General features: G+C 40.0%; 1 protein-coding gene across 9 annotated transcripts in view; it reads left to right on the top strand.

The window, feature by feature from the left end:
• Nucleotides 1–27,882, top strand: part of Magi1 (membrane associated guanylate kinase, WW and PDZ domain containing 1) — a 623,549-nt gene that overhangs the window by 513,132 nt on the left and 82,535 nt on the right. For 6 of the 9 annotated variants that reach the window (XM_051154943.1, XM_051154942.1, XM_051154940.1 and 3 more), the window contains exons 5-7: nucleotides 4,459–4,660; nucleotides 15,518–15,600; nucleotides 19,938–19,973. In XM_051154943.1, the coding sequence (XP_051010900.1) occupies nucleotides 4,459–4,660; nucleotides 15,518–15,600; nucleotides 19,938–19,973 (321 nt within the window). Of the gene's footprint in view, nucleotides 1–4,458; nucleotides 4,661–15,517; nucleotides 15,601–19,934; nucleotides 19,974–27,882 lie in introns of all 9 variants that reach the window. The other 3 variants (XM_051154941.1, XM_051154947.1, XM_051154946.1) reach the window with 2 other exon arrangements.

The following is a 27,882-nucleotide window of genomic DNA, read 5'->3' as shown; positions in this document are numbered from 1 at the left end:
AGCCTCTTTGTAGACGGTAAGGTGGGATTTCTTGGTAGAAAGCAAGATCAAATGCATGGTAGTAGCTGCAGTTGCTGAAGGGTTTCCTGTTTTAACTCTTTATTGGAAGAAGCCAGGTCTCAAAATCTGACTTATTTATCGTCCTCAATTGAAATTCTGGCATCTAAGAACAGCATGTGTTCCAAGGTCACCATTGATATGATTAGTCACATTGTCAGTTTATATGCAAAAAACAAAGACGCCAAATGGTAACTGATTGTGCTCTTTAAACTCCCACCTTAATACGAAGAAGGCAAATAGCATGTGCTACAGAACAATGACCTATGCTGGGAAGGTAGCTCAGTGGTATAGCACGTGCCCAGCATGCAAGTCCTAAGCCTGGTTCCAAGGTGTGCATCTGGGGGTGGGGTGGGATGGAGAAAGAAAATCGAAAGGAAAAGGAGAGGGGAGAGAAGGGAGGGATAGCTTGATTTCTCTGTGTGATAGGATATTCTCAGTATATAAGGACTATGTTGAATAAATACTAATTCATAGCACTGATGCTCTGTCACACACTAACTCACACTGATGCTTTCAAATTATTGACATTACCCCTTCTGTGATATATGTGTAAAGGGAGTTGCTTTACAGCGTTTTGCACTGCATAGTTTCTTAAGTTATACTCCATCAGCTGCTCTGAGCTAACAGCTCCTTGAACAACAGTGGCATAATGAGATCTTAGCTCCATTTTAGACTGGCTTTGCTGGAGTGATGGCAGTCATATCCAAATGTAGAAGTACTGTGTGTGCAATAAAAATGATAATTACCAGGATATTAAAAAAATAGTCTGAGATCACTGCTGTCCCTTGCTTAGATCATTAGAAGAAGTTGTACCCGATAATGAGGCCTGTGTAATGTTCAGTGTCTGTAGCAGGACCCCAAAGAGGATGATGGCCATGTGCATCCTAATGACATAGCCTGTCTCTTCTCTCCACATGTGATGATAGAGACACTCAGCAATGAGCAGATACTAATCAGAGCCCTGATGGTTGGGCACTAGGTAGTGGGACAGTCCTCACCTAATGGTCCCCGAATTACAGAGATAAGAGGAACCATAAATACTTCTTATGTGGCCTTAATGAGGGTAGAATTATGCTGTTGGGCAAACTACTCACATAATTAGGCAACCAAAAAGTTTAAGAAAACAATTTTGGGACTGGAAAGATGGAGCAGTGAGTAAGAGTGTTGGCTGCTCTAGACTGAGGATCTGAGTTCATAAAATTAAGACTTTAAACATCTCACTTGCCACCTTATTTTGTATCCATACATTCTTTAGAGAACTGCCTGAGAACAAGGTTCTTATATGACCTGAGTTTTCTTAAGTTTGGTTCTTTTTTAAAAGTCCCTTTAAAAATATACCTTAGTCATGTTGTTTGCAGCAAGGAGCCAGATGGGTATTTAGTAGTGGGCCTGGGCACATTTCAGCATGAGAAGTGAAACTTGGAGAGGAATTTCAGAAATTAGTGTGTGTTGACTTCTGTGGAGTCAGGGACGAATCTTCGCATTATTATATAAACTCAGATTATATTGATACCTGTTAGTAATTTTAGGATGATTCTTTCTGTTCTTTTAGATGTTTGTTAATCTGTTTTTGTTTTGTTTTTTTTTTTAAATATGTTATAATACTTAATTCGTTCCTGGTTTGAGAAAGAAAGTGACTTTGAGGAATCAAGCAGTTGAATAGCCTGAGGGCAGCCTTAGTTTCAGACATGACTTCTTCAAAGGCTCCACTGGGAGTCTTAGGCAATGTTCACCACCTTTTGTCTCTACCTTTCTCTGTGTGGGTCTTGCTAAGACATATTAGAACGGTCACTGGCATAGCAATTGTAAAAAACCTGTCTACTTCATTATCACAGCATCAGCAAGCTGCAGTTGTTGCACCAGAATTTCTATACCTGATGAGCTGGTTAGTTTTAGGTCAACATGACACAAGCTAGACTCAAATAAGAAGAAAATGCCTCCGTAATAGGCTTTGCTCGTAGGCAAGTCTGTGGTGCATTTTCTTGCTTAACGATTGATGTGGGAGGAAGGTCCAGCTCTCTGGGAGTAGCCCCACTCGTGGGCAGGTGATCCTGGATTGTATAAGATGGAAAGACTGAATAAGCCTCAGGGGAACAAGCCAGTAAGCAGCATTCCTCTGTGCCCTGTGCTTCAGTTCCTGTCTCCAGATTCCAGCCTTGAGGTCCTTGTCTGACTTCTCTGCATGATGGACCATGGCTGAAAGCATGAATAAAACTTTTCCTCCACAAGCTGCCTTTGATCTTGGTGTTTTATCACAGCAACACAAACTGAGACACCTGACCTTCTTTGCTTAGCCTTGCAACATGCACCTGTTCCTGGACCAATGGAAAACGTAAACGTGGTGGATTATTCCTAAATCCAAGAGTGTGTCTTGGAACCATAAATGGGTTTGTGTCTATTTTATCTGAACCACCTAGACATAAAATGGCCTCCCAGCTGGAGCTTTAATGATGGCACCAGAATAAGGGAGCGGGGCGGGGACGGGGGGAATGTTGGCCAGGGAAGTCCTATAGATTGTCTAGTCAGTTCTGGTAGAGCATCTTTTGTAGGCTTGGTGTTCTGTCATCCATCTTTTGGAGAACCTTCTCATGTGATGAATTCGCTAGCTGTTCATCAGAGAGCTTGGGAATCAATGTTTTCTCTCATATTCTATTTACATAGAAATGCCTACAGGGGAAATGACTCTGGGAGACATAAAATGACTGTCCCTAATATTATGTGTTGAAGTCCCGTGGAGATTGACATTTAATGTCACCATTCTCTATAAAAAGTCAGCAGAAATGTCAACAGTGCTATTCATGGCTGTTTTGATGACATCATCCTTGATGTTTCTGGTTCATACGGAGCCAACGGAGACACATTCACTTAGAGCCTTCCTTTAAGATCCAAGTCAAATCAGTCCACCCACATGATGCCATTCTAGGGTAACTGTCTTAGTTTTCACAGGAACAGTCTCTTTGGTTTCCCAGAGGAGTCTCAGTTCTGACTCATTGGCATCGCTGTCTCCATATTCTAAAGTTTTGTATTCTTTCCAACTTCATTTGTCAGTGTTTGATCTTTGCCAGCATCTATCAAAAAATCTTCTAATAACATACAGAAATCTATTTTTAAAATGCCACGGAGTCTTTGTGTTTAATTTGATCTCCCCCACCACCACCACCCCGCACCCTCCCCCCAAATCAGGAAAGCAAATATATTCAATAGAGCGAGAATTCAAATCAGTTTTAGGCTATCTTGGTATAGAATCCTCGGGTTTTATGTTGATAAATTGGTTTTGTCTTTGATGTCTTCAAGATAATTGTTCTCTTAAATTTTGCTGTTTTGTTTTGCTTTTGTTGGATGACTTCGTTTGTCCTAGAAATTGAATCCAAGGCTCTACATGTGGCAAGCATATGCTGTTCTACTCGACTGTATCCCTGACCATGCCAGTCACTTTAATACTCTGTTTATCCAAGTGAAACAGAAGCCATAGTTGATACCAAGTAATTAAGAAATGATAAGGGCTTTAAAAATATAAATGCTGGAACTGGGCATTTTCTGCTTCTCTTGAAATTATCAAGTGTCTTTGAGTCTATTAATATGACGTATTATAGTTACTGACTGAATTATCCCTCAACCTCTGAAATGAAGCCACCTTGAAAGATTTTTTTGATGAGTTCTTTAATTTAGTTTGCATGTATTTTATTTTAATGCAGCTGTGTTCATCAGGAATACACAATATAGAAATTAAATAATTGTTAAATCCCTAGCTGTAAGTCAGACATTTATAACACACTCACTGAGGCTTAGGGAGCATTGTAGAGGAAGAGATGAAAAAAATGTAAGAACTGAAATAAAAGGGGTGGTGAAGATCCCCAACTTCTAGACATGACATCACTGATGCACTCTTAAATTCTCAGTAGTTGTGATTACATGCTCAAGAGCTCTGTGAGATTAAGCCTAGCAGTGGACTGCCACAAAAGAGGAAGCAGCGCAAGAGGCCCCACACCCTGGGAAGCTTTATACCTCGTTACTGGTTGATTAGAGGAGGCAGAGGCATAAAATCTTCAGTGGTGTAGCCACTGACAAGGCAGATAAGCTACTGTAAATACACTGATGAGAAACTCATGGGTCACTGGAAGGTGGGGCAGTCAAGTAGAAGGAAGGCTTGATGTGAAGAGAAAAGGAATTAATGGAAGAGGATAGAAGATAGGATAATGGGTTAATATGATCCAAACGCATTTTACACATGGATGGAAATGACATAATGAAAGCCATTATTATGCATAATTAATATTTGTTAATAGGACCTAGGAACACAAATGAGTGTGAGGAAAGAATGTAGATTATTCATCGTGGATTTCCCAGGGTGTGATGTGTTGTTGAACAGCTCCATGCTTGGTGTTTTTCTCTCTCCAGCCGACTCTGGAGACCAGGACGAGCACACTCTCCAAGAAGCAACACTCCCGCCTGTGAACAGTAGCATCCTCGCTGCTCCCATCACGGACCCTTCGCAGAAGTTCCCTCAGTACCTACCTCTTTCTGCAGAGGATAATTTAGGTCCTCTACCTGAGAACTGGGAGATGGCCTATACCGAAAATGGAGAAGTCTATTTTATAGAGTAAAGTATACCATTCTCTCTACCTGAAAATACCCTCCTCACTCTCTCCCTCCTTCCCTTCCCTTCCCTGGATGTCAGTTAAACTTGCGAAAGCTGATCCCGCAGCAGTGTTTTCTTTTCTAAGGTTAAACAAGCTCCCCATAAGCACTGTTTTCATCCATGTGGTCCTTAATTACTCAGTGTGAAGGGTTTTAAGCAGCATAAGGTCTACAATTTCTTGAAGAGGTTAGACAACTGAATCTTGTTATGTAATGATAATAAATAACCATTATACTTAGCCATTAAAATGGTAAATTCTTGGCATATTTTCCTTAACTGGCTAGTTTTCTTACCACTTATTTTTCAGGCTTCTTTACATAATTCTGGACATAATTTACTGTAATCATGGTTTTTCTCAAGTGTTACTTTTCATTGCTTTTCAAAGTTCAGGAGTTTTTAACTTTACTCATCTGATTTATCTTTTTTCCTTTGTGGATTGTGCCATTGTGGTAGCAAGAAATCATTGCTTCACTCAAAGTTACAGATTTTCTGTTATGTTTCTTGAAAAACATTCAGAACTTTACACCTTACGTTTTGGTTCGTGGACTGACATATGCCAATTTTATTGCATAGAAAAAGATAGGTGAACAGGGATTTTAGAGCAAGTAGACATGAAAGGCTTAAATTATGTGTAATTAAAGTTTTAACAAGTAACATTTGCAGAAATAGAGAAAAACAAAATTAATATAATTCCTATAATTGAAACTGTTCCTGAAAGTCCAAATATAGCTGACTCTCCTGACCAAGAGTAGCTGCATGTTGCAATGCAATGTTTTGAATCTGCTGTCACTAATATGCACTACTTTTTATGTATTGTTAAAGGGTGGGGGAAGGGAGCAATTATTCTTTTAAAGCAGCAGTGCAGTGCTCTAATTGTATCCCCATTACACAAACAAAACATAAATGTATTATTCGCACATAAATGGCCTACTATTAAGTGAACCAGCAAAAGAAGACATTGCCAAAGAATATAAGAAGCACTTCAGCTTTCTAAAATGTATGCACGTATCTAAGTGAGGGTTTGTTTTCTAACTATAGTGTACATTTCTGTGGATTTTAGATTTTCTTACATAGCACATATTTTGTTAATGGCGTGTATTTATTAAACACAGCAATGGGAGCAGCACAGTGGTCAGCCCTCTGTTTTCTCCACTTCTCAGCTATGTGACCTGGGAACCTTGCACTCCTTTGAACCTCTTCCATATCTGTAAAAGGATATAATGTATCATACCCACCCTGTCTTGAGTGTCAGAGAGAGCGATGCATACAATACTTGGATTGGTATTTAGCCATCACTGTTTCTGTTAACATATTCAACATGCAGATGAATTTTAACAATGCTAAAAGAAAACTGGTACCACCTTTAAGTTCAGACTATCATACTTAGATTCTGTAACAAGTGGCCTTTGAAATTATGTCCATTAGCAAGAATTAGGAAAGGAAAATATAATCGAGGTGTTCCCAGTACCAAACAATGTGTGAAATGTGCTTTCTCAGGAAAAAAAAATCTACCAAAAATTTTGCCAAGGACTGATTGGATAAATTTTAGAAAAGAAAGTTCAAGGCTGGAGAGATGGTTCAGTGGTTAAGTGCACTGCTTGTTCTTCCAAAGGACCTGGGTTCAATTCCCAGCACCCACATGGCAGCTCACAGCTGTAACTCCCAAGATCTGACACCCTCACACCAATGCACACAAATTTAAAAATTAAATATATTAAAAAAAAGAAAAGAAAAGAAAGTTCAGTATGCTAACAGTAAATGCAATGCTAGCCCCCAAACTATAGGTAGCTGAAGTTAATAGAGCTTTTAGGAGACCAGTTTATTGCCTTAATGTCAAACGTGGCTCTACATGCACGATACCAGCTTTTCAGCTGTTGTTTCAATATGTATTATCTGTTTGCTCCATTTTGAGCCTAGAGATATATTTTGGTGGGAGAGGTCCTCATTCATATATGTGAAGACTACATTTGATCCCCAGCACTTAAAAAGATTAAAAATTAGTAAATGCCCATCAATATGTATTAACATACATACACACATGCCATTTATATGTTAGCCTAAATTTTACACACACACACACACACACACACACACACACACACACACACACACACAAACAACCTAAATTTTTAATAGTCTTTTCATTCTGAAAAGAACTTAAGAGTATCTTGCACTGAATATCAAGTTAAAATAAATTTGTATTCTATAGGTTTAAAGTAATATAAAATATTAGATTGGTTTTATAGTTTCGGGAAAATCTGAAAAACTATAAATAAAAACATCAAAGACATAAAAACCTTGTGCATTGTATAGAAATCTGAAGTAAGAGGTCTGAAAGGAGCCAATGAGGCAGTCTGTCTCAAACATGTCATCAAAGGAGCCATGGGTAGGTCATTCGTGGAGTTCTCTTTTTAATTCATTTATCTTGGGCTTTGAGCAAAAGAAACGGGCAACCCAGAAACCCTAGCAGATAGAGAAACAGATGGTCCTAATGAGAGCCTGCTTTCTCAGCTGAATGACTGGGAAGGGAGGGAGGAGTGTACAAGTCAGACAAGTTTCGGTGAACAGCTCCTGCAGCCCAGACAGCAACACAGAACACACCAGTGCCCTACCTTGCAACCATCAGCCAGGGTGAGGAGGGAACCTACATATCACCCCTTAATATCCTGGTGGCAGCCTGAACCTGCCTGCCAGGGTAGAGATGGAATATTGATTGTAGGGAGGCAGAAACAACATCTGAGTGCAGAAGGACTGTTCGAGGAGTGTGTGAGCCTCCTCTCTGCCCGGCAAGAGCAGGACCAGTTCCCTTCTAGGGTGTTGTCCAGAGAGGCTTAGAAGTTAGTCAGGATCTTTATCATTGTCCTGCTGTAGAGTCCACAGGCAAGGCCTGGTCAGTAGCTGGAATAAACCTCCTCCAATAGGGGTTGGGGGGCTGGAGGACACGATAGGGGAAGGGATGACAAGGATGCCCTTCCCGATCTAGTGTCACTGAAAGTGACATGAATCCCACCCACAACTAACTGTTTCACTCTGGAGCAGTGCCATAGTAAGCCACCTGTGTAGGCTTAGTAAAATCCATAGTTTCATAATATAATATTTTGATTATCCAAGCTCATTTAAAAAGTCATTTCTTAGCTGGTCCTGGTGACCAGGGCAACGGGATTTCAAGGCCTGCCTTAGCAGCATGTTAATACCAACTTGCAAAATGAAAAGGGCTCAGTGAGCATTTGCCTAGCATGTGTTAGGCCCTGAGTTTAATCCCCATTGCCACAAATAGATAGTGATTGATTGGTTGGTAGACAGACAAACAAATTTCGTATAGCAAGAGCCAAAAATATCTCAAGTGAAGTGAAAGAAAGCAGTCAACAGATACCAACACCAAGATGACAGAGATGTTAGCATTGTCCAACATTTAATAAGCACACACTGTAGTTAGGTATGGAAGTCCCAGCACTGGGAAGGCTGGGGCAGGAGAACAGAAAATCTAGGGCTAGCCTGAGCGACTTTTAGAGATCTTGTTGCATGAGTGAGTGAGTGAATAAATGAGTGAGTACATATGTACGTACATATAGCCGCTAAAAAAAATGCTTCACTAATCAATTGTAAACAAACTTGAAACAAATAGAAAAATAGGAAGTTTCAGCAAAACAGTAGAAGGTATAAAAAGTAAAACCTCCTTGAACTTAAATATATATATATATATATATATATATATATATATATATATATATATATATATATATATGTACCAGTCGAGTGGATCGATGGGTCCAGCAGCACTCGGCAGAATGAGAGGACAGACACTGAATGTGGAGATGAAAAACGAAGGTTACCTAATCTGAACAACACAAACCGGGAGAGAAGTAAAGAAGCAGAGTTTCAAGCCAATTACAGAGCATCTAACATTGATGATCAAAGTCTTAGGGAAAGACAATGAGTGACCCAGAGGGAGAAAACTGAAGAACTGATACTTGCGAGTCTCCCACATTTAGCAACAGGAAACTACAGATTGAAGAAACCACACGAACCCAAATTTGACAAATACAAAGAAAATGAACATCGTAGTCAAGTTACTTTTCTGTTGCTGTAATAAACTACCAAGACCAGCTTACGGGAGTGTTCTTTCCGTTTGCAGTTCCAGAGGGAGAACTCGTAATGGCCAGGAAGGCACTGCAGCCGGTGGCCAGAGCAGGAAAGCTGGCTGACCATATATTTTGTCACGTAAGGAACACAGAAAGTAAACTACAAGTGACGCTCAGCAATAAACTGTCAGAGCTCCCCAGCTTCAGCAAGGCCTCAGGTCCTTAAACTTCTGGAACCTCCCGAAGCAAAGCCACCACCTGAGCGCAAGTGTTCAAATCCATGAGCCTGTGGTGCTACTCCTCATTCAAACCAGCATAACTAAACACAAAAGTCTTAAGTAGGGGAAATAACACCTTATGTATACAAATATAGCAGCTAGTTCACTTCTTCCTCCATGGTAGAGACTAGGACAGTGGCTCTAAACCCGTGGGCTGAGACCCCTTTAAGGGTCTGCACATCAGATATCCTGCACATCAGATATTTACAATAGGACTCACAACCGTAGCAAAATTACAGTTATGAAGTTGCCACAAAGTAATTGTGTGGTTGTGGGTCACCACAGCATGAGGAACTGTATTAAAGGGTCCCAGCGTTGAGCATTAGGAAGGTTGAGGACTACCAGACTAGAAGGTAGAGCAGAGCCGTTTGGACCCTGAGGGAGGAGAAATAACTCAGTGTCAACATAAACTGAAAGGACCTTTAGGGTGAAGGTGCACTTGGATGAACAAAAGGTAGGAAAGGAAGTCATCAGCAAGCCTTCCCAAAATGAACAGCTAAAGAAGAGAGTTCTAGAACAAGAGGGAACTATAGGTTTTTTTTTTTAAGTGTAAGTACATATAAATAAGATAAACATTTATTTTCCTTTTGATTTTTCTGAATTAACTCAAGAGGATTGGAATAAAATGTTCAACATTCTTTCATAGAAATTTAGGGAAAAAAGACCCAGTAACCTAATTATAAATAAAAAATTATAAATATGGATAAGGTTTTTATATTTTAATTGAATAGAGAAAATAGTAACACCAGTAGATTTTGTAACACACACATATGAAGGAATGTATAAATGTAATAAGATATATAAATATATGAAGCAACTATATAAATGTCATAAGATATGTAGCCTTAATATTTACATGTAATACCCTGTACTGGCTAATTGTATATCAGCTTGACACATGCTAGAGTCATCAGAGAGGATGGAACCTCAATTGAGAAAATACATAGAATTGGGCTGTAGGCAGGCGAGCCTGTAGGCCATTTTCTTAATTAACAATTTATGGGGGAGAGAAACAACCCACTGTGGATTTGGCCCCTCCCTTGGCCTGGTAGTCCTGCATTCTGTAAGAAAGAACAATCTGCAAGAACAAGCCAGTAAACAGCTTCTTCCATGGCCTCTGCATGAGCTCCTGCCTCCATGTTCCTGCCCTGCTTGAGTTCCTGCCCTCATTGCTTTTGATGATAAACTCTTATATGGAACTGTAAGCAAAGTAAACGCTTTCCTCCTCAAGTTACTTTGGTCATGGTGTTTCATCACAGCAGTAGTAACCCAAACTAAGACATACCCAGAGCAGCCATGTCCAAAGCTGGGTACACAATCAAAAGAGTACAGATAAAGAGAAAGGAGTTTGCAAGTCTAGTAGCCCACAGAAAAGCTGGAAAAAGAAACAGGAAGCAAGAACATGGTCAGTGATTATCAGTAATTATATGAAATTAATCACATGTGGCAAAACTTATTTCAGATGTAATAGCTGAAATTTGCTGAACATAAACAGATATAAAAAACATATCATAAAAATGTTAATCATAATAGGCTAAACATTATAGTATTATCTAATAAGTAAGAAAAAACATTTTTAAAAAATACCACATTTTTTTAAAAAAGAAAATCAATAACTCAAAACAGTAGTATGAAAAGAAATTGTTTGGTTTGACCATTTTTGTGACTGAGTCTTTCTTTGATTCCATCCTGACCTCAGACTTATTATCTTCTTGTTAGTGCTCAACTTGAGAAAAAAAATTAAATCAAATTAAATGAAAATATTGCATATCAGAGTGGAACAAAGCCCAGTGAGTGGCACGAGTAAATGTGTAGTATTAACCACATTTAGAAAAGGAGAAAAGCTTTGGTGCACAGTCAAGCTTTTATCTCAAGAATCCTAAAGAAAGAAGAGTGAGTCAAACTCCAATTAAGGGATGCCTTGCATCTAAGAACCCTGGCTGCTCTTGCAGAGGCCCTGATTCCATTCTGAGCATCCACATCATGACTCACTGTAGCTCCAATTTCAGAGGGTCTAGTGTCCTCCTGTGGCTTCCACAGGTGTCTGCATGCATGTGGTGCACTGACATATGTGAAGGCCAACACATGTTAAAAAAAAAAAAAAGAAAACCCAAATCTTAACACCATCCCCCCAAACTCACACACTGTCTGTCTGTGCCTCCCTCCCACCCTCCCAGCCCAGCAGATCATAGGGCAGTGTAAAGACCAGCCATCAGTGGAATTGAACCCTGGAGAAAATGCCTGGAATGGGTAGTTCTTCAACAGTTTAATAAAACTGATGAGTATCTATAAGACAGACAAAGAAATCTGCCATTATTAGCCAAGCTGGGGATCGCTGCCAATCCTGAAGATTTCTGCAAGATTCTAAGGGACTGTGGGCACAGATCGACACACAAACATGAAAGGGACTAGTGATTCAAGAGACAAACTAGCTCATTTAGCATGACATGGGTCTTTTGAGGAACTCTACAATTAGTAGGAGAGTTAGTTTATAATTTTAAACTCCTGAAAAAGAAATCTTTGGCCCCCATGGCTTCACACTAGAGAACTCTCTCTCTCTCGTATAAGAGTAAGCACCATTTCTACACAGTATTTTAGAAAATAGAAGAAAAATATTGTATAATGTTACCCCAGTGAGAATACAAATGAAGGCTTGCCATGTATGCCTACAACACAGGCTCGAACCCTACTACTGAAAACAAAAACAAACAGCAAAAACCCTAAGGACTTTAAAATAATATAAATAATGAAAAAGAAAATTCAACTTGTATAGTGTGTTGTATTAACAGTCTAAAGAACAAAACCAATAGCCAGCATGGTGGTGTATTCCTAAAACCGCAGTTGTCAGGAGAAGGGTAAATTTGAGGCTAACCTGCATTGTGAGATCCTGTCTTTAAAAACAGAACAAAAATCTAGGGAAGGGAGAAGACAAATGCACACATACACAAAGTCTTAATAATACAAAAGAGAAGATGATAGGCGTGGTGGTGCACGCCTTTAATCCCAGAACTCGGGAGGCAGAGGCAGATGGAGTTCGAGGCCAGCCTGGTCTGCAACGCGAATCCAGGACAGCCAAGGCTACACAGAGAAACCCTGTCAAAACAAAACAAAACAAAACAATACAAAAGGGAACTTTCGAATGTCATTATCTATGTGATGAAATAAACACCGCTTTGTAAAGGTGTTGCCATTGACAGTATCAAGGTAAGGGTGTATTGACTCTAGCACTGTATTCCTCTGTGTAGTGACATGAGGATCTGTACGAAGTATGTAGCTGTCTTTATCGGTTCCTGCCTTGAGTTCCTGTCCTGGCTTTCCTGAATAATTTACTAAATAAACCCTTTCAAGTCCCCGCCCGCCCCCCCCCCCCCCCAACCGCCAGTTGCTTTTGTTCGTCGTGTTTTATCACAATGAACAGAGACAAAGGTAACTAAGACATAAATTGGTACTAGTAGAGGGATATTGTTGTGACAGACCTGACTATTATTCTTGAAAGGATTGTGCAAAGACTTCAGAACTTGAAGCTGGAAAAGCTATTGAGTACTCAGAGCTCAGTGGGCTGCTCTGCGGGAGCTTGGATGACAGGAATGCAGAGATCTGGCGGGGTAATGAAGGCCCTGGCTTGTGACGCTTCAGAGTTGGTTTGAGAGCCCCTTATGGACTCTGTTGGGACATTTAGGTAACTTTAATATAAAACCTGTCGTCCTGGTCAGCTAGGGATGAAGAATTGGCTGTGGTTAACGAGAGACCAACACTCTCAAAGAGAAACCTTTCCTTTACTGGGACGAGTGATTCTGGAGCTGAGAAATTAGTGGTGTTTAAGAAGAGGTCAGCATCATTGAGGATTGTAAGTCTGCAGGTATTTCCTCCAGGGTCAGCACACAGAAGCTGTGGTCCAGAGGGGGCCAAGGCTGTACCTCATGATTCCAGCTGAGCTTGGTAATGGGCAAGAAAGGATTTTTCAGGAGTATGTACTGGCTTTGAAGGTATGATGGAGTGGTCATGGTTTGGCACTGTGAGAGGCCAGGAGAGGTCACTGCTGATGTTGCAGCCTCAGTTGTGGTAGAAGCCCCAGAATTTAAAGGGCCAGGGAGAGAAATTGAGGTTTGGCATCATGTGGCAGCTGTCAGAGTCCCTGAAGAGAGGCCAGTGGGATTCAGCGGTCAGGGTGCCACAGCAGATGCAGTGGGAGCTCCAGCATTCCGAGATTCCAGGACCATGGAACAGCAGCAGCTGTGGAGTGGAGCTGGCCTGAGCCCACGGGACGAGTGTGAGCTTTCTCTATATGCCAGAGCCGGAACTCTGTCCTGTGGAGCTGCTTCATAAGTCCCTTGAAGCCCAGGTTTTGAGTCCCAAACACTGGACACTAAGTTATTTACCACGTTAGAGTTCGAGTTTTCTATGATCTGATTATAACTGCGTTCTGGTTCTCCCTCTGTGAAATAAGTATGTAACTTACTCTTTATTCTTAGGAGTTCACATTTGAGAGACTTTGGATGTTTTCATGAGGATTTGGATATTTTAAAGAGGGCTTGAACTTTAAAAATTACTTTGGCTATTTTAAAGAGACTGAACTTTTAAACTGTTTGACTTTTTAAACATTGTGGGACTTTCAAAAGCTGAAATGTCTTATACTGTGATATTGTTATTAATATGACCTACCAGGAATGAATAAGAAAGGAGATTGTGGATAAATAAGTTATGTGTTTGTGTGTCAACAAGGGGTTAATTTCACTTTTCGTTGTTTTGTTTTGTTTTGTCATCTTGACACAAACTCAAACATATTTGGTAAAAAGAAACTCAGTTGAGAAAAAATGTCTGCACTAGATTGCCTGTAGGCAAGCCTGTAGAACATTTTCTTGATTAACGATTGATGTGGGTGTTTCAGCCAGTGGAAGGGGGGTGGTACCACCGCTGGGCAGCTTGTCCTGAGTTATTTAAGAAAGCAAGCCGAGCAAGCCAGTAAGCAGCGCTCTTCCATGGCTCTTGCATCAGTTACTGCATTAAGCCCTAGACCTGACCTCCCTGGATGATGGACTACAAGCTGTAACATGAAATAAACCCTTTCCTCCCCAAATTGCTTTTGGTGATGGTGTTTTATCACAGCAACAGAAGCACAACTAAGACAAAGTTTTGCCTCTCAAATGATGCCTGCTCTTGCCTCCCAGCAGCGACCAGTGTAGTGTTACAGATGACTGTGTAGACTAGTGCAGACCTCAGAGTCAGCTGCACAGCACCCGGGGTTTCGTTTCCATTTTCTGCCATGAGTCAGCAGCATCCTTCCATAGATTGCACCTTTATATTCCCACTTTTCTCTTCTGTAAAATGGGGGCAATAAATTTGCTGCTCATTAACTTCCCAAATGGTTATTATGAGAATTAAATAAATAAAGTGGCTGCAAGTGGCCCCAAAGAGCAGAGTGATGATGGAAATCTCTGCATTATTTTTCATTCGTCGTTGTTGTTGTTTAACATGGACGAAGTAGCAAATCCATTTGCATAGGCATAATTTTCTCTCTAATAATTAGCAGTATCTGAATCCACAATGCTTTGCTGCTCTGTGACGCCTCTTAGGTTGATAGCCCACAATTTAAGCTTGGTATAAAAAGGATTCGAATGCTCTCTATGTTCTCTATATACGCTCTCTCTCTCCCTCCCTCCTTCCCTCCTTCCTTTCCTCTCTCCCTCTCCCTCTCCCTACCTCCATCCCCCCCAGTACCCTGGATTCTATTTGCGTTAGGTCATTTGGGTTGCCTTTGACCTTTTAAAGCCTGAGTTAGTGAGCATCAGGGTGACTTAGCAGTTGGCATATTTACCACCAAGCCTGACACTTGAATTCCGTTCTTGGGACCCTGCTAATGGAAAGAGAGAACTGACTCCTGCAAAGTGTCCTTAGATCTCCACACACATTCTGTGTCACAGATATGCCCACACACTAAGTATATTAATTAGTCCCTTAAATGTCTATAAGTTAGGAGTGCTGTGGAGAGTGAAGTGCATTAGTAGTTTTGAGGTGCTGTGTGATCGAGGGGTTCCACCCTGTCAGGAAGAGGCTTACATGACAGAATGAGTGACATAGCAGCCGTGCTTGTGAATTTCAGTATTCGAAATTGAAGTCATAGAGAAATGTAAGCTTAATTAAAATTTATTATTTGGCAAGTCTAGATGGTAATAGACTTAAGCATGCCACTTGTATCTATTTCTCAGAAATAAGGCTAGTATTATATTTTAAGCATTCAGTAATTCGTTGATTATATCTTAGAAAGGAAAGCACCTTTCTAAGACTCACCCTAGGCCATTACCATCGCAAACTCTGGCCCTCTAGTAGTTTGGCAGCACTTTGGAATGCATCTTTCTTTAGTTCATGAGAAGATACAAAAGTGTGATTCTTCTGTCTTCGTACTTTGTTGTTATTCTTTCTTCTTAAATAAATTTCTTGTTTTTATCTCTGGATTTCAGCCATAACACAAAAACAACATCATGGTTAGACCCTCGGTGCCTGAACAAACAGCAGAAGCCTCTGGAAGAATGTGAAGATGATGGTAAGAACTAAGAGGTTTTAGGATCGGCGGATTGGGGGGTTTGATCACATATACACAGTTTCTATAGACTGTTCTCTAGGTAAATCAGTTTTTAACCTTGGTGTGGCTTTGGTTTTTCAGTTTTTAGGAAAGCACACTGTGGTTTAGAAAAAAGAGGGAACGAAAGAGAATTCAAAACGAAAGTTTACCAAAAGACATGCACATTACAGTGTGGCTATTGGAGACAGAAGCAGGTCGAACTTGGGAAAGATTCTAGAGAAACACTTCCAGACTGTAGAAACAAAGGTGGTTTGTTCTTTCACATATACTAATGGACTATATCCTAACCTGTGCTATAAAAGCCTTCAGAGGAGAACGCAGGTGATTTCTTGGCTCTTGTTTGTTGTTGTTGTTTTTCTTTCTTTTTTTTAAAATGATGAATGTTTTCCAAAGTACCTAAGCGAGGTTTATAAAATAGTCAGGAGCTCCTGCACAGACACAGAAACACTTAGACTCGGGTGATGCCCTACCCTGTTGTGAGTTAGAGATGGCAGAGGCACCAGGTCAGGACGAGGTGACTGTTCCTGGATTGGTCTGTGCAGCGTGTGTGCAGAGGTCCCACACTGTGCACACTGCGTAAATGGGAACACTGATGCCAACTCAAGACCAGCATATTGTAGGTGAGCACACAGTCAGACCTGTGCCCACCCTGGCTCTTGTTTTTTTTTTTTTTTTCCCATAATTCTATTGTTTGTCCAGTCTAGGGACAATGGGAAGAAGATCTTGACATGTTGGGAATGGCTTTATAGCGTAAAATACAGCTGTAATTTTTGAAAAGCTGTTCCTCAGAGAGGCAGGTGTTGCTTAGAGCTGCCTCTTCATCTTCCAAACATTCCTTCTGACTATACACATTTCTGTTGAAAAAGATTATTTCAAGTATTTGGAGTTTCTAATTATTTCTTCAAAACAGAAGAAAAATTAATACAGCGCAAGTATATTCTCTTTAACACTGGAATCCATGCCAGGTTTTATCAAGATTACTTTCTGTTGTGAACCTATTAAAAGGTGAATGGCTTGCCACACTTCTTATTATACTATTCTGGCATTTGAGTTAGTAGTATAATTATTTGTGTATTAATTGTGGAATGATTAAAATATTATATTAATACATATTATAATATGCATTATAATATATAACATATACATGTATATAGACATATAATAACATATTTTCCTTTGAGATAACAAAGCTTTATTATTTCTCCTGTAGTGCAGAATTGCTGCATATATATAAATGTGATATTTGGAAACTGCAAGCTAGTATTATGAAATATTATACAGTTAAAAGCCTTCTACTCTGAGATTTTCTTGTTGCTTATGGCCACAGATTACATGAAATAAATAATAGATTTGTATGTTCAAGTTTATATTACAAGTTCAATTAGAAATATGTACTTTTTCTAATTTAAGAGCCACAATCCAGGCTCTCATTTTACTTTGATTGCTTTCTCCCTTAGCCAAAAAAAGAATGAACTAGGTATGATCAGATCTGTTTCTGGCACATGGGGGGTAGTGGCTGTCTGAGTCTCCGAGGATTCTGTTTAATATGATTCATAGGTACCAGTTTTCAGACATGAGAGCATAACAAGCATTCTTCAGAAAGTACTTTAGTACAACTTCATGAGACAAGCTTAATCTCTTTGACGAGAAACGAGTTTGAAGGCAGTTTATCTATTTTTATTACATAGGATCTTCAGGGTGTGTATCCATTATAAGTATGTTGGAAATATATGATAATTTGGATGATAGAAGGTTGCATAACCTTTTATTGAGAAAAAATGCTGTGGGGATAAATGCATTAAGAAGAGTTAGTGAATGCTTTTGTTACCGAATCGCTGATTCCTTAGAGTCACATTTTCTTTAGCACAAGTATACATCCATATCAAGTGCAGTTCATTCACTGATTCATTTCAACATTAGAATCATGTATGTTATCCATTCAGAATGATACATCTGTGCACAGACAGCATAAACACGTAATCACATGATGACAGGTGTCAGCTTGTGGTTCCGCTGCAAGTAAATGCAGAGCTGCCTTGCTTTGCCATTCATTGCTATGACACAGACCAAAAAAGCACTCCTGCTCGCACACACTGAACCTGTGTGACTTTATACTCTGGTTCACCTGCACACAGGATGCAGCACAGCACTGTTACTCTTACTATCATGAGGATGCTCCACTTTCTGTGCCTCCTTCAACTCAGTGAGCACCCATAGTACATTAATGACTCCTTTGGCCGCTGATCTTTGTCTGGTACCATTACAAGTCTTGTCCTTGCCTTCTAGTACCAGGTTAATGTTTTCAGTTGCCTGGCTTTTGTTCTAACATGTTATCTCAAAGAGATTTCAGATTCCAGTTAACTAGAACGGAAACATTAGTGACCCTTCACCAACCTGTGCTTAGAGCTCCCCGAGTCAGTTGCGAGTGAATAAAGAGTCCCACTGATCTGTCACTTTCCTTCACCTCCGTTTCTAATGCACGAGACAGCTCAAGTCACATGCTTCCCAAATGATTCTGGAACTCTCTGGCTTCTTCCCTGTCTGTTCACACATGTCTCCTTTTGCTGCTCTCAGCAGTTTCGTCTTGCTTTTTCCATGTCACTGTGAAGCTGTCTTCACTGCCCTGCTTGTAGCTCTCTGGTTGCTCAGTAACTGCCTGTTCTAGCCTGCTCGTCCAGCCACCCTCGCTCTTCTCCGCCCTGCCCTTTGCCCTGCACGCCCACTAGACCTCACCGAGTTGCTGCCTAACAATTGCATACCAAGTGCTTTCCCTGTAGGATGTGGTCACATGCCTCACAGCTGCTGAATACCTTCTATGTGACACACACATTGGAGGCCCTGCCGATAGGCCAGGAAACGCAACAGCAAAGCATCCAGCTCTCACAAAGCTTACATTCTAGTCATTTCTTTTTGTTGTTGTTGACGACATTTCTGCACCCTTCACATTGCAGCTCAGATACCATTTCCGTGACCTTGGCTTCAGATACAATCAAGTCACTCTCCTGGGTAGTGGAATCTGGAGACGGAGGCACGGTCTTAATTTCATTGGATTTTGTTGAGCTTTGTACCACCTTTTCTTCCAAAAGAGTCATTGCGTCTGTGCTGACTTAACAGCCCCCTAGCACATTGGCTAGAACATACTCCCTGGGGAAAAAAATGAACCAGCCGTCCCCCAAAACCTCATTACGTAATATCTTAAATGGTCATTTTCGCAAATGAGTTTATTTAAATCGGATAACTTTCTTTTTAAAAGTAAAAGGAAGCTAGTCAAAACTGACCATTCATACCAGGTGGGCATGAAACCCTGTCTGTCGTCTCCACCAGGAGACAGAGTCGGGATCCTGCGTTCAAACTGGCGGCCAGGACTAGCTGAGAAGCGGTCGGTACCTAAGACAATGTAGACAGTAGCCTGCTGGGGACAGAGGTTTGAACCCCCTCGCCTCTGTAATCAAGCAGCTTCCTTCCAGTGCGGGGAACAGCTGCCTGCTCTCTGTAGCCAGGGAGATTTTAGCAACAAAATGAATTTTTATGTGCTGCACCATGCCCTCATCTCAGTGATAACCAACTTGTTTTATTGGCAGCCAGAAGAGGTCAAGAATGAAAGGATTTGGACTTGTTTTGCTGGCTGAAAATAATTGAACACACTTTCACTTGACTATTTTTCAACTGTTGGCTTAGAAAACTTATGTAAATAAACAAACAAACAACAACAACAGTGAACCCTGGCCTAGTCCTCCTTCAGTGGAGGCTTAAAGCGTCACTACATATCTCCATGACGCAGTTGATCTTTCTAGCCCTCGGTTCATTATACAGTCTCCTTTCTCACTTTGACCTCACTTTCCTTTTTTCAAGCGGCATTACTTTTAAGTTAAGTAATGCTCTAATTGTGAGCGTAATTGCTTCTGTGATGAGAGGCTTATTGAAGGATTAAAAGGACTGATATTGAAAGGTCTCGCAGCTTTGTTTGCTGCAAATAAGGTCTATAAGAAGTGGCTTCCCACTTAAGAACATGGAAACCGCAAAGGTATTTGTCATCATTTACAACCAATCAACGAACATTTTGACATGCAAGGAAATGAGCCATCTAATTATTTTGCCAATATCAGTTCCTACCGTTTTGTGATTTACACTGAGGTCAGGAGTTTACTAGCCAAAGCCAGCGAAACAAACCACAATTCAGGTAAGGACACTGTGATGATGGTTTTGCTGCTGTTTTCTAAGGGAGTTTCTCTCTTGGTGCCGGTGTCTGAATTTGTCTTTCTCTTTTCTGTCTCATTCCTGCTCTTCCTTTGGAGAAGAAGGGGTACACACCGAGGAGCTGGACAGTGAACTAGGTAATGCCTTCTTGCCCGCAGCTGTTGTGCGGTTGTGGCTACCCTACAACAGCGGACAGCGTGATCCCCTCTTGTACCTTGAGTTTGCATTTGTCTAGTTACAGTCTAAAGCCTCCCTTGCCCATGAAAGGCAGTGCACTGGGCGACAGAGGAAATTAGGGAGGGGACAATCTTCAAATTCAGAATTAGGGAAGCAAATGAAGGGCTACTTGCCATGACCCTTAGACTTTCATGTAATCTGTCTTTGCCATGTTGCTTTATTTGTGTAGTGTGTGCAAGGTTGTTTATATGACTTATGTAAGCAAACCAAGGAAAACAAAAACTCAAGAGACAATTTCAGTGATGGCTATGTAGAATAAAATAATTCCAGCGAGGAGCCACATTTAGATCGTATTGTTGCTCTGTCCTTGTCACGGCAGTCAGTGTCTCAGGAAGCAGGTGCAGTGTTCATATGTGCCATTTTCTGGAGAGAGCATGTTGTCGGTGTGAATCAGCTCTGGACCACCCTGGCTGTTAGAGTTTAGGAGTGATTTGCATTTCCTTTGCCATTGGACTGTATTGCATTATATTCCCTGTGAAGTGGTACCACTGAGATTTGAACAGTCTTGAAGTTAGCTGCCGTCCATCTAAAGCATCACTGAAGAGTAGATGGAAAAAGCACAAGTATTTTCAGTAAATTGCAGGGTAAAGTCTTAGCTGATTGAGAAGGGGCCCAAACTTGCCTGTCTTAAGTGGAAGCTCATCTGTCATCAGTGTGGGTGGACTCTCTCAGGATTACTGAGCCTGCTTGCATCTTACGGTTGTCTGAATTCCTGGCAACATGAATGTAGGTTATATTGATTAGTGCCCTCGTTTGCTTATGGATTTTCTACACATATATACTGTTGGGTGGCTAGAGTTGTGGTGTAGAATTTAACTTCATTTCCCCCAACATTTGGAAAATATCCTCTTAGCACAAGCATCCTCGCTCAGGGTGAGCCAGGGTAAAGATGTCATTAGAGGTATTTATTAACGAGGCAGAATCTATAGAACAACAAAGTCCACATGGACTCTTAAGTTTCAATCCCATGTCTGAGCTGTGCCAGAAGGATCCAACTCCCATAGCAGACTGAAGAGTGTTGCCTCTCCGCCATCCATGCACAGGCACAGGCAATATGTCTTCAGGAATGTTTGCTTAAAACATAATGTAATCAGTTTCTCTGTTAAATATTTTCTGACCTTTTTCAGTTTCCCAAAACCAAATGGCAAATTCTAGGACAAACAGCTTTCCTTTTTTTTTTTTTTTTTTTTTTTTTTTAATTGATGACCTATTTCTATTTTAAGCAGTAGGAGACTAATCCCTGTTATTAAGTTAATTACCACATTAGAAGTGGGAAATCTGTCTTTTCATTTCAAAATGAGTTTTAGCTTAAAAAGTTCAAAACTTTATAGAATTGGTTCATCTGTTCCAGAATTGTTTAGTGTGTGAGTGTGAGTGTGTGTGTGTGTGTGTGTGTGTGTGTGTGTGTGTGTGTGTGTGTGTGTGTGTGTGTGTTTGCAAGTACACAGAGTGCTTACCAATTGAGCTATCACCCCAGCTTCCCATACTCAGGAATACCATCTGACTGACTACATTTCTCAACTCCAGTAATTCAGGGGTGCAAGTTGGGGGTGGTTTCTAGTATCCTCCTTGTATGTCCACCAGAGCACAGGTAATGGCTTGAACACTTCCTTCTGCCTGTCTGGTACCTAACACATCCACAGGCAAGCAGTAGTGGTTCTGTTAATGTTTGCTAAATTAAGAAAATCAAGTACACGTTTCTGCCATTTTATTTGAAGCTAATCAGGCCAAGCATTTTAGGTTTTGGTCGGAGGTCTGGTTTAATTAGTCAAAGCATTGTACTTCACACTCATGCACTGCTCAACCCCATCACTGTGCAACAATGTGCATTTAAGCCTTCATTTTCCCAGCTTCTTGAAAATGTTTCTCTCCTTCATTTTTATTTGAATGGTAATTTTTAGCTTGGTAAGGGGAAAATGGTTCCCAGGCATTTGATTATCATCAGTCTTTAAGGCCTGATATTATAAACAAAGGCCATGTTAGATCAATATGTGCAAATTGGGCCCATCCTTCATTTTAGTGCTAGTGTCTCCTACACTCAGAGACATCTTAAATATGCAAAGTGTTTCATAAAAAGGAAGGCAGGGATGAAGAGAGAGGGGTTGGGGGAGAAGGCTGCCTCTTTGTTCACAGACATAACCTGTGTGGCAAGTGCCATAAAATGAGTATCTCTGAATGTGGAGCCAAAATGGAAGAGAATGTGTTTGTGTGCACGTGCATGGTTACATCACATTATGTGATTGGTAGTAACATGTGAGAACCCTTTCTGACAAAACTGTCAATATTTGGAAATCCTTACAACATGTCGTAATTAAAACACTAGAGTTGAAGACCAGGTAGCTTAGTTTTACAATGAAGCCTAGTTGTTTAGGGGTTAAGATGTTTTTAGGTCTATATAGATGTTTTAAGTTGATAATGACAAGATGTGATGGAGATTGATTTACATTCAGAATTTTAGACACACCAAGATAGGAAAGATGTTTTCTTCAAGGTGTGAAATATAAATAGTCAAAACACTAAGAATGTAATATTTATATAATTTCTGACTGTGTCATGGTTCTTCTTGTTATAGGTAGTTTATTGTATATATGTGTAATAATATAAATGTATATATAAAAAATAAAAAATGTTTAATAATAAAAAATAAATAAATAAAACACTAAGTAGACATAACAAACAAAAGTGTTTTGAAAGCTCCAAGAGAAAAAATGCAAGTCATATAAATGAAAAGCCATCAGAATAACACCCAATTTCTCAATGAAAACTGAAAGCCAGAAGAACCCAGAGCAATGCACTCCAAGTCCTAAAAGATTATGATTGCCAACCTACAGCAATGTACCCAGCAATACTATGCACTGTAACTGAAGTTAAAAGAAAAACTGTCTACAATATAAAGTCTTCTTAAAAGCTTGCAACCAATAAATCAAACCTAAAGAAAATATAGGAAGCAATGTTTCCAACTGAACAAAGGAATCAGCATGGCAGAGACACTGCGTGAAGATAGGGGAAGCTGTAATTATTACAACAGAGTACCGCTGATAACACACTACCACCAAAAATCAACAACAGGACACCTTCAGTTAACATGCATTTCAATTAATAACTTTAAATGTCAATGGCCTCAATTCTCCAATCAGAAGACACAAGCTGAGTGAAGAAAGACAGCAAGACACAAAATCCATCTATCTGCTCTCTATAAGGAAAACATCTTAGCTCTAAAGGTAGAGACCACCTTAGAATATAAGGATGGACCAAAGTCCTCAAATCAAATGGGACCAGGAAGCAATCGGGTGTTGCTCTCCTAATATCTGATGCTGTCGACTATAAACTTGAAAAGTAGAACTAATCCAAGGAGACCAAGGCACCTTGTCCTGATCAAGATAACAGTCAACAAGGAAGACATTACAATCCTAAGGATGTATGCACCACACTCTCTTGCAGCAAATTTCATTTTAAAATGCACCATTTGATTTAAAGACACAGATTAACACCCACCTACAATAGTAGGTGATTTCAGTACCCCAGTTTCTCCACTAGATGGGTCATCCAGACAGAAGAATTAAGTGGAGAAACATCAGAATTCATTGACATCATACACAAAATGGACTTACTGGTTTTCTGCAGAGTGTTCCTCTCAAACACCGAAGAATACACATTTTATTCATCAACACAAGAATACACATTTTATTCAACATATGGAAGCTTCTCTAAAACAGTCCACATCCTGAGGTACAAAACAAATCTTTACAAATAAAAAAAGATTGAAGTCATTCTGTGCATTCTATCTGATCACAAGGCAATAAAACCTTAAAATGGACAGCAAACGAATCTCTAGTAAGTGCACAGACTCATGGAGATTAAACAACTCATTTCTGAAGGATGACTGTGTCAAAGAAGAAAGAAATAAAACTCCTTCAACTTAGTGAAAATGACAACACAACAGAGCCTCTGGGGCGCATTGACTGCAGTACTAGTAGTGAGATATTTCAGTCCTAGGGCCTACATTAAAAAACTAAGAAGAGCGCAAGTAAGTGGCATAACGAACATAATAAAGCAACTCAAAGAATCAAAATCCAAACCCAGTCAACAGCAAAATAATAGTAATAGGTATAGTAGTAGTAATAATAATCACAGCAAAGATTAATGAAATAGAAACATTACAAAGAAATAACCTTAGAGCTGGATGTTTGAGAAGATGAAATTAACAATTGGCCAAACTAACCAAAAGAAAGAAAATAGAAGACCCAAATTAAAAGATCCAGAAATAAGCAGGAAAAACATTATGTCAGACACCAAAGAAATTCACAATATTATAAGGGGCTACTTTAAAAACCTGTACTCCATTAATCTGGAAATTTCTAAAGAAATGGATGAATTTCTAGATTTAGCCAAACCACCAAAATTAAACCAAGAAGAAATCAACACCTAAAGAAAACTGTAATGAATGAAGAGCTTGAGATAGAAATAAAACACCTGTGAGCTTAAAGGAGGAGGTGGGGAGCATGGCAGGGCCAGTTGGATTCACAGGAGAATTTTGGTACTCAGTCAAAGATCTACAGCCAATCCTCCTTAAACTATTAAAAAAAGAAAGAAGAAAGAGAAGAAGCACTTCAGACTCATCATAGGAAATCGGTATCACTCTAATACCAAACCAGGGAAAGACACAACAAAAAGAAAAGCACCAGCTGATACCTCTGAACATAGATGTGCTCAATAAACTACTTGCAAACAAAATACAGACATACATCAAAAAGATTATACACCATAACTAGGTTTTCTTTATCCCTGAAATGCAGGGAGGGCTGAGCATACACACGTCAAAAAATATGATAAACTACCTAAGTGAGCGTAAATATAAAAATTACATGATCATCTCAATAAAGAAAAAGCCTTTGAGAAATTCAACATTCTTTTATGATAAAAGACCCAGAAAGTGTGAGATGAGAGGGAACATATCTCAACATAATAAAAGTTATTATACAAAAAAACCACAGCCAGCATCATTCTTAACTGAGAATAACTTGAAGCAATTCCATTGAAGTCAGGAGCGAATCAAGGATATAGCCACTAGCTGGAGCCATAAGACAAGAAAAGGGAATTAATGGGACCCAAACAGGTAAAGAAGAAGCCAAATACCTCAATTGCAGATGCTGTACAGTATATATTAAAGATATCCAAAATTCTGCCAGAAAAGTTCTAGAAATAATGAACAAACTGAACAATGTGGCAGGATTTAGAAGCAATTTGCATGAATCAATAGCATTTCTATATACCAACAAACATGCAGAAAAGAAGAAGTCTCCATGGACACACTCCCATTCACAATACCCTCAAAGAAAATAAAGTATGTAGGAATAGGCTTAATCCAGAAGTGAAGGACCTCTATACTGAAAATTTTAGACCTCTAAGAGATAGACACCAGAAAATCGATAGACAGTCCATGCTTGTGGATTACTAGAATAAACATTATGAAAATGACCATTTTGCCAAAAGCTCCTTACAGATTAAATATTCCAATGGAAATACTCATCTGATTCTTCACAGAAATAGAAATAAAAATCTTAAAATCCATATGGAAACACAGCAGACCTCAGCCAAACCAATCCTGAACAAAAACAACACACTGGATAGATTACCATACCAGATTTGAAGATGCATTACAGTAATAAAAGCAATATTGTACTGGCACAAAAACAGACATGTAGACCAAATGAACAAAATTAGAGACCCAGACAGGAGTACACCTACCTTCAGCCACATAATAATTGACAAAGATGCCCAAAACTTAACGCCAGAGAAAAGAAAGCATTTTCACCAAATGGTACTGGGAAAACTGGGTGCCCGTATTCAAAAGAATGGATTTAAACTTACACCTATCACCTTGCAGAGAAACTTAACTCCAAAAGGATCACACACTGAACACTGTTTGGAACAGGGAACACTGAAACTGCTGGAAGGAAACATAGGCAGTGCCTGGCACAATAGAGGTGTAAGAAAGGACTTTCTGAATAAGACTCCACTTGCCCAAGAAAAAGGCCAACAGTTGACAAGCGGGACTTCATGAAACTAAAATACTTTGCACAGCTAAAGAACTAATCAACTGGGTGAAGAGGAAACCCTCAGTATGGGAGAGAATTCCTGCTAGATACACATCTGAGAGAAAATACCCAGAATAAAAACAAACAAACAAACAAAAAAAAAAACAAATGGCCTGTCAAAAACCAGGGCTAGGACCTGAATAGAGAGTCTGAAAAGACGAAAGGGGCGGGGTTGCTAAGGACTATCTTTAAAAGTGTTCATCACTCACAGCAATTGGACGTGTGAAACTGAGATTTCATCTTACCCCTGTCAGAATGGCAAAGATTAACGAAACAACTAAGAGCAAATGCTGGAGGAGTCAGGGGAAAAGAACCCTCATTCTCTGTTGGGGGAATTGCAAACTGGTCTAGCCACTGTGGAGATCAGTATGGCGAATGCTCCAAAATCTGTAAATAAATCTACCATGTTACCCAGCTATTCTTTGGCATATGCCCAAAGGACTCATGGCATCTTACTCTACAGATACTTGTTCAGCCATGCCCATTGCTGTTCCATTCACAATCAGTAGGAAATGGAAGCCATTTAAATGCCTTTCATCCTATGAATGAGTAATGAAAATGAGGCAGAGCTACACTATGAAATACTTTTCAGCTGTAAAGACAAATCAATTCATGAACTTTGCAGGCACATGGATGAAACTAGAAAAGATCCTATTGAGTGAAGTAACCTCAACTCAGGAAGTCAGATGTTTCATGGCTCTCTCTCACTAGAGGCTCCTAGCTCTCAATCTTCAGGTATCAAATCCTCATCACTCATCAGGGAAACTTTTTGTTGTAACAGATGGAGATAGAGTGCAACCAATCAAACTGCTCACTGTTGGCCTTAGTCCAAATGGAGACATCTCTGAAACAGATTCTACACCTAAGGCGCAGGGAACACTGCAGAAGGGGGATGGCGCCGAAGGATTGTAAGAGTCAGGGAGTTTGCTGTGAGACTGTCTGCTAGCAATGTCAGAAGCCACACCCATTAAAGTCTTACTGGAATGACTAACTGTGAGCCAGGACAGCAGTCGACATGCCAAAATAGATGACGGGAAGACCCATGAGGCTTCCGTCCCATACGGAGAACTATAGGCAACTAAGGAATGTTCTCAGTGGGAGAAATAATCTTCCTCAGGGAAGAACCCACCAATTGGTTACTCAATACCAAATGGTTAACCCTGTAAATATGCATACAAATAGCATGCAGACTGAACAGGTTATATTTAGGGATATACATACACACACATATACATACTCCTACGTGCACGTAGGAACAATTAATGAAAAGAGGCCGTGAAGTTGAAAGAGGGCAAGGAGGGGCCTGTGTGGAGGGGGGTGTGGAAATGACGTGATTGCATTACCGTCTCAAAAATAAATTAAGTAGTAACTACATGATTCTTTGAATTGAAAAATAAAGCTGGTTCAAAGTAAGCAGTATATCTAGTGTTTGTGGTGTTCAGTTCAAGCCCTCTGACTAGTGGTTTCTAGGAATAATGATTCGCCTCCGAAGATAGCATTACCCAAGCTTACCTTAACTACACAGATTGAGGGAGCTTTAAACATCAAGTTGAGTGATTGCTGTTCTTCCCGAAAGGACTGTTGATGACACAAATACAACCTAAGTGCTTCTTCTATCTTAGGAGTGTAGTACAGCGGGCTTTTCTCTCATAGAGTCATCTAATGGAACTCAGGAACCTGGTTGATAAATGAGTTTCCAACTTTGGTGTGA

Source organism: Acomys russatus, chromosome 13 (genome assembly GCF_903995435.1).
Source record: "Acomys russatus chromosome 13, mAcoRus1.1, whole genome shotgun sequence".
NCBI classification, from domain to species: domain Eukaryota; kingdom Metazoa; phylum Chordata; class Mammalia; order Rodentia; family Muridae; genus Acomys; species Acomys russatus.
The sequence above is the reverse complement of the archived record's forward strand: the minus strand, read 5'-3'. Positions and strand labels throughout refer to the sequence as shown.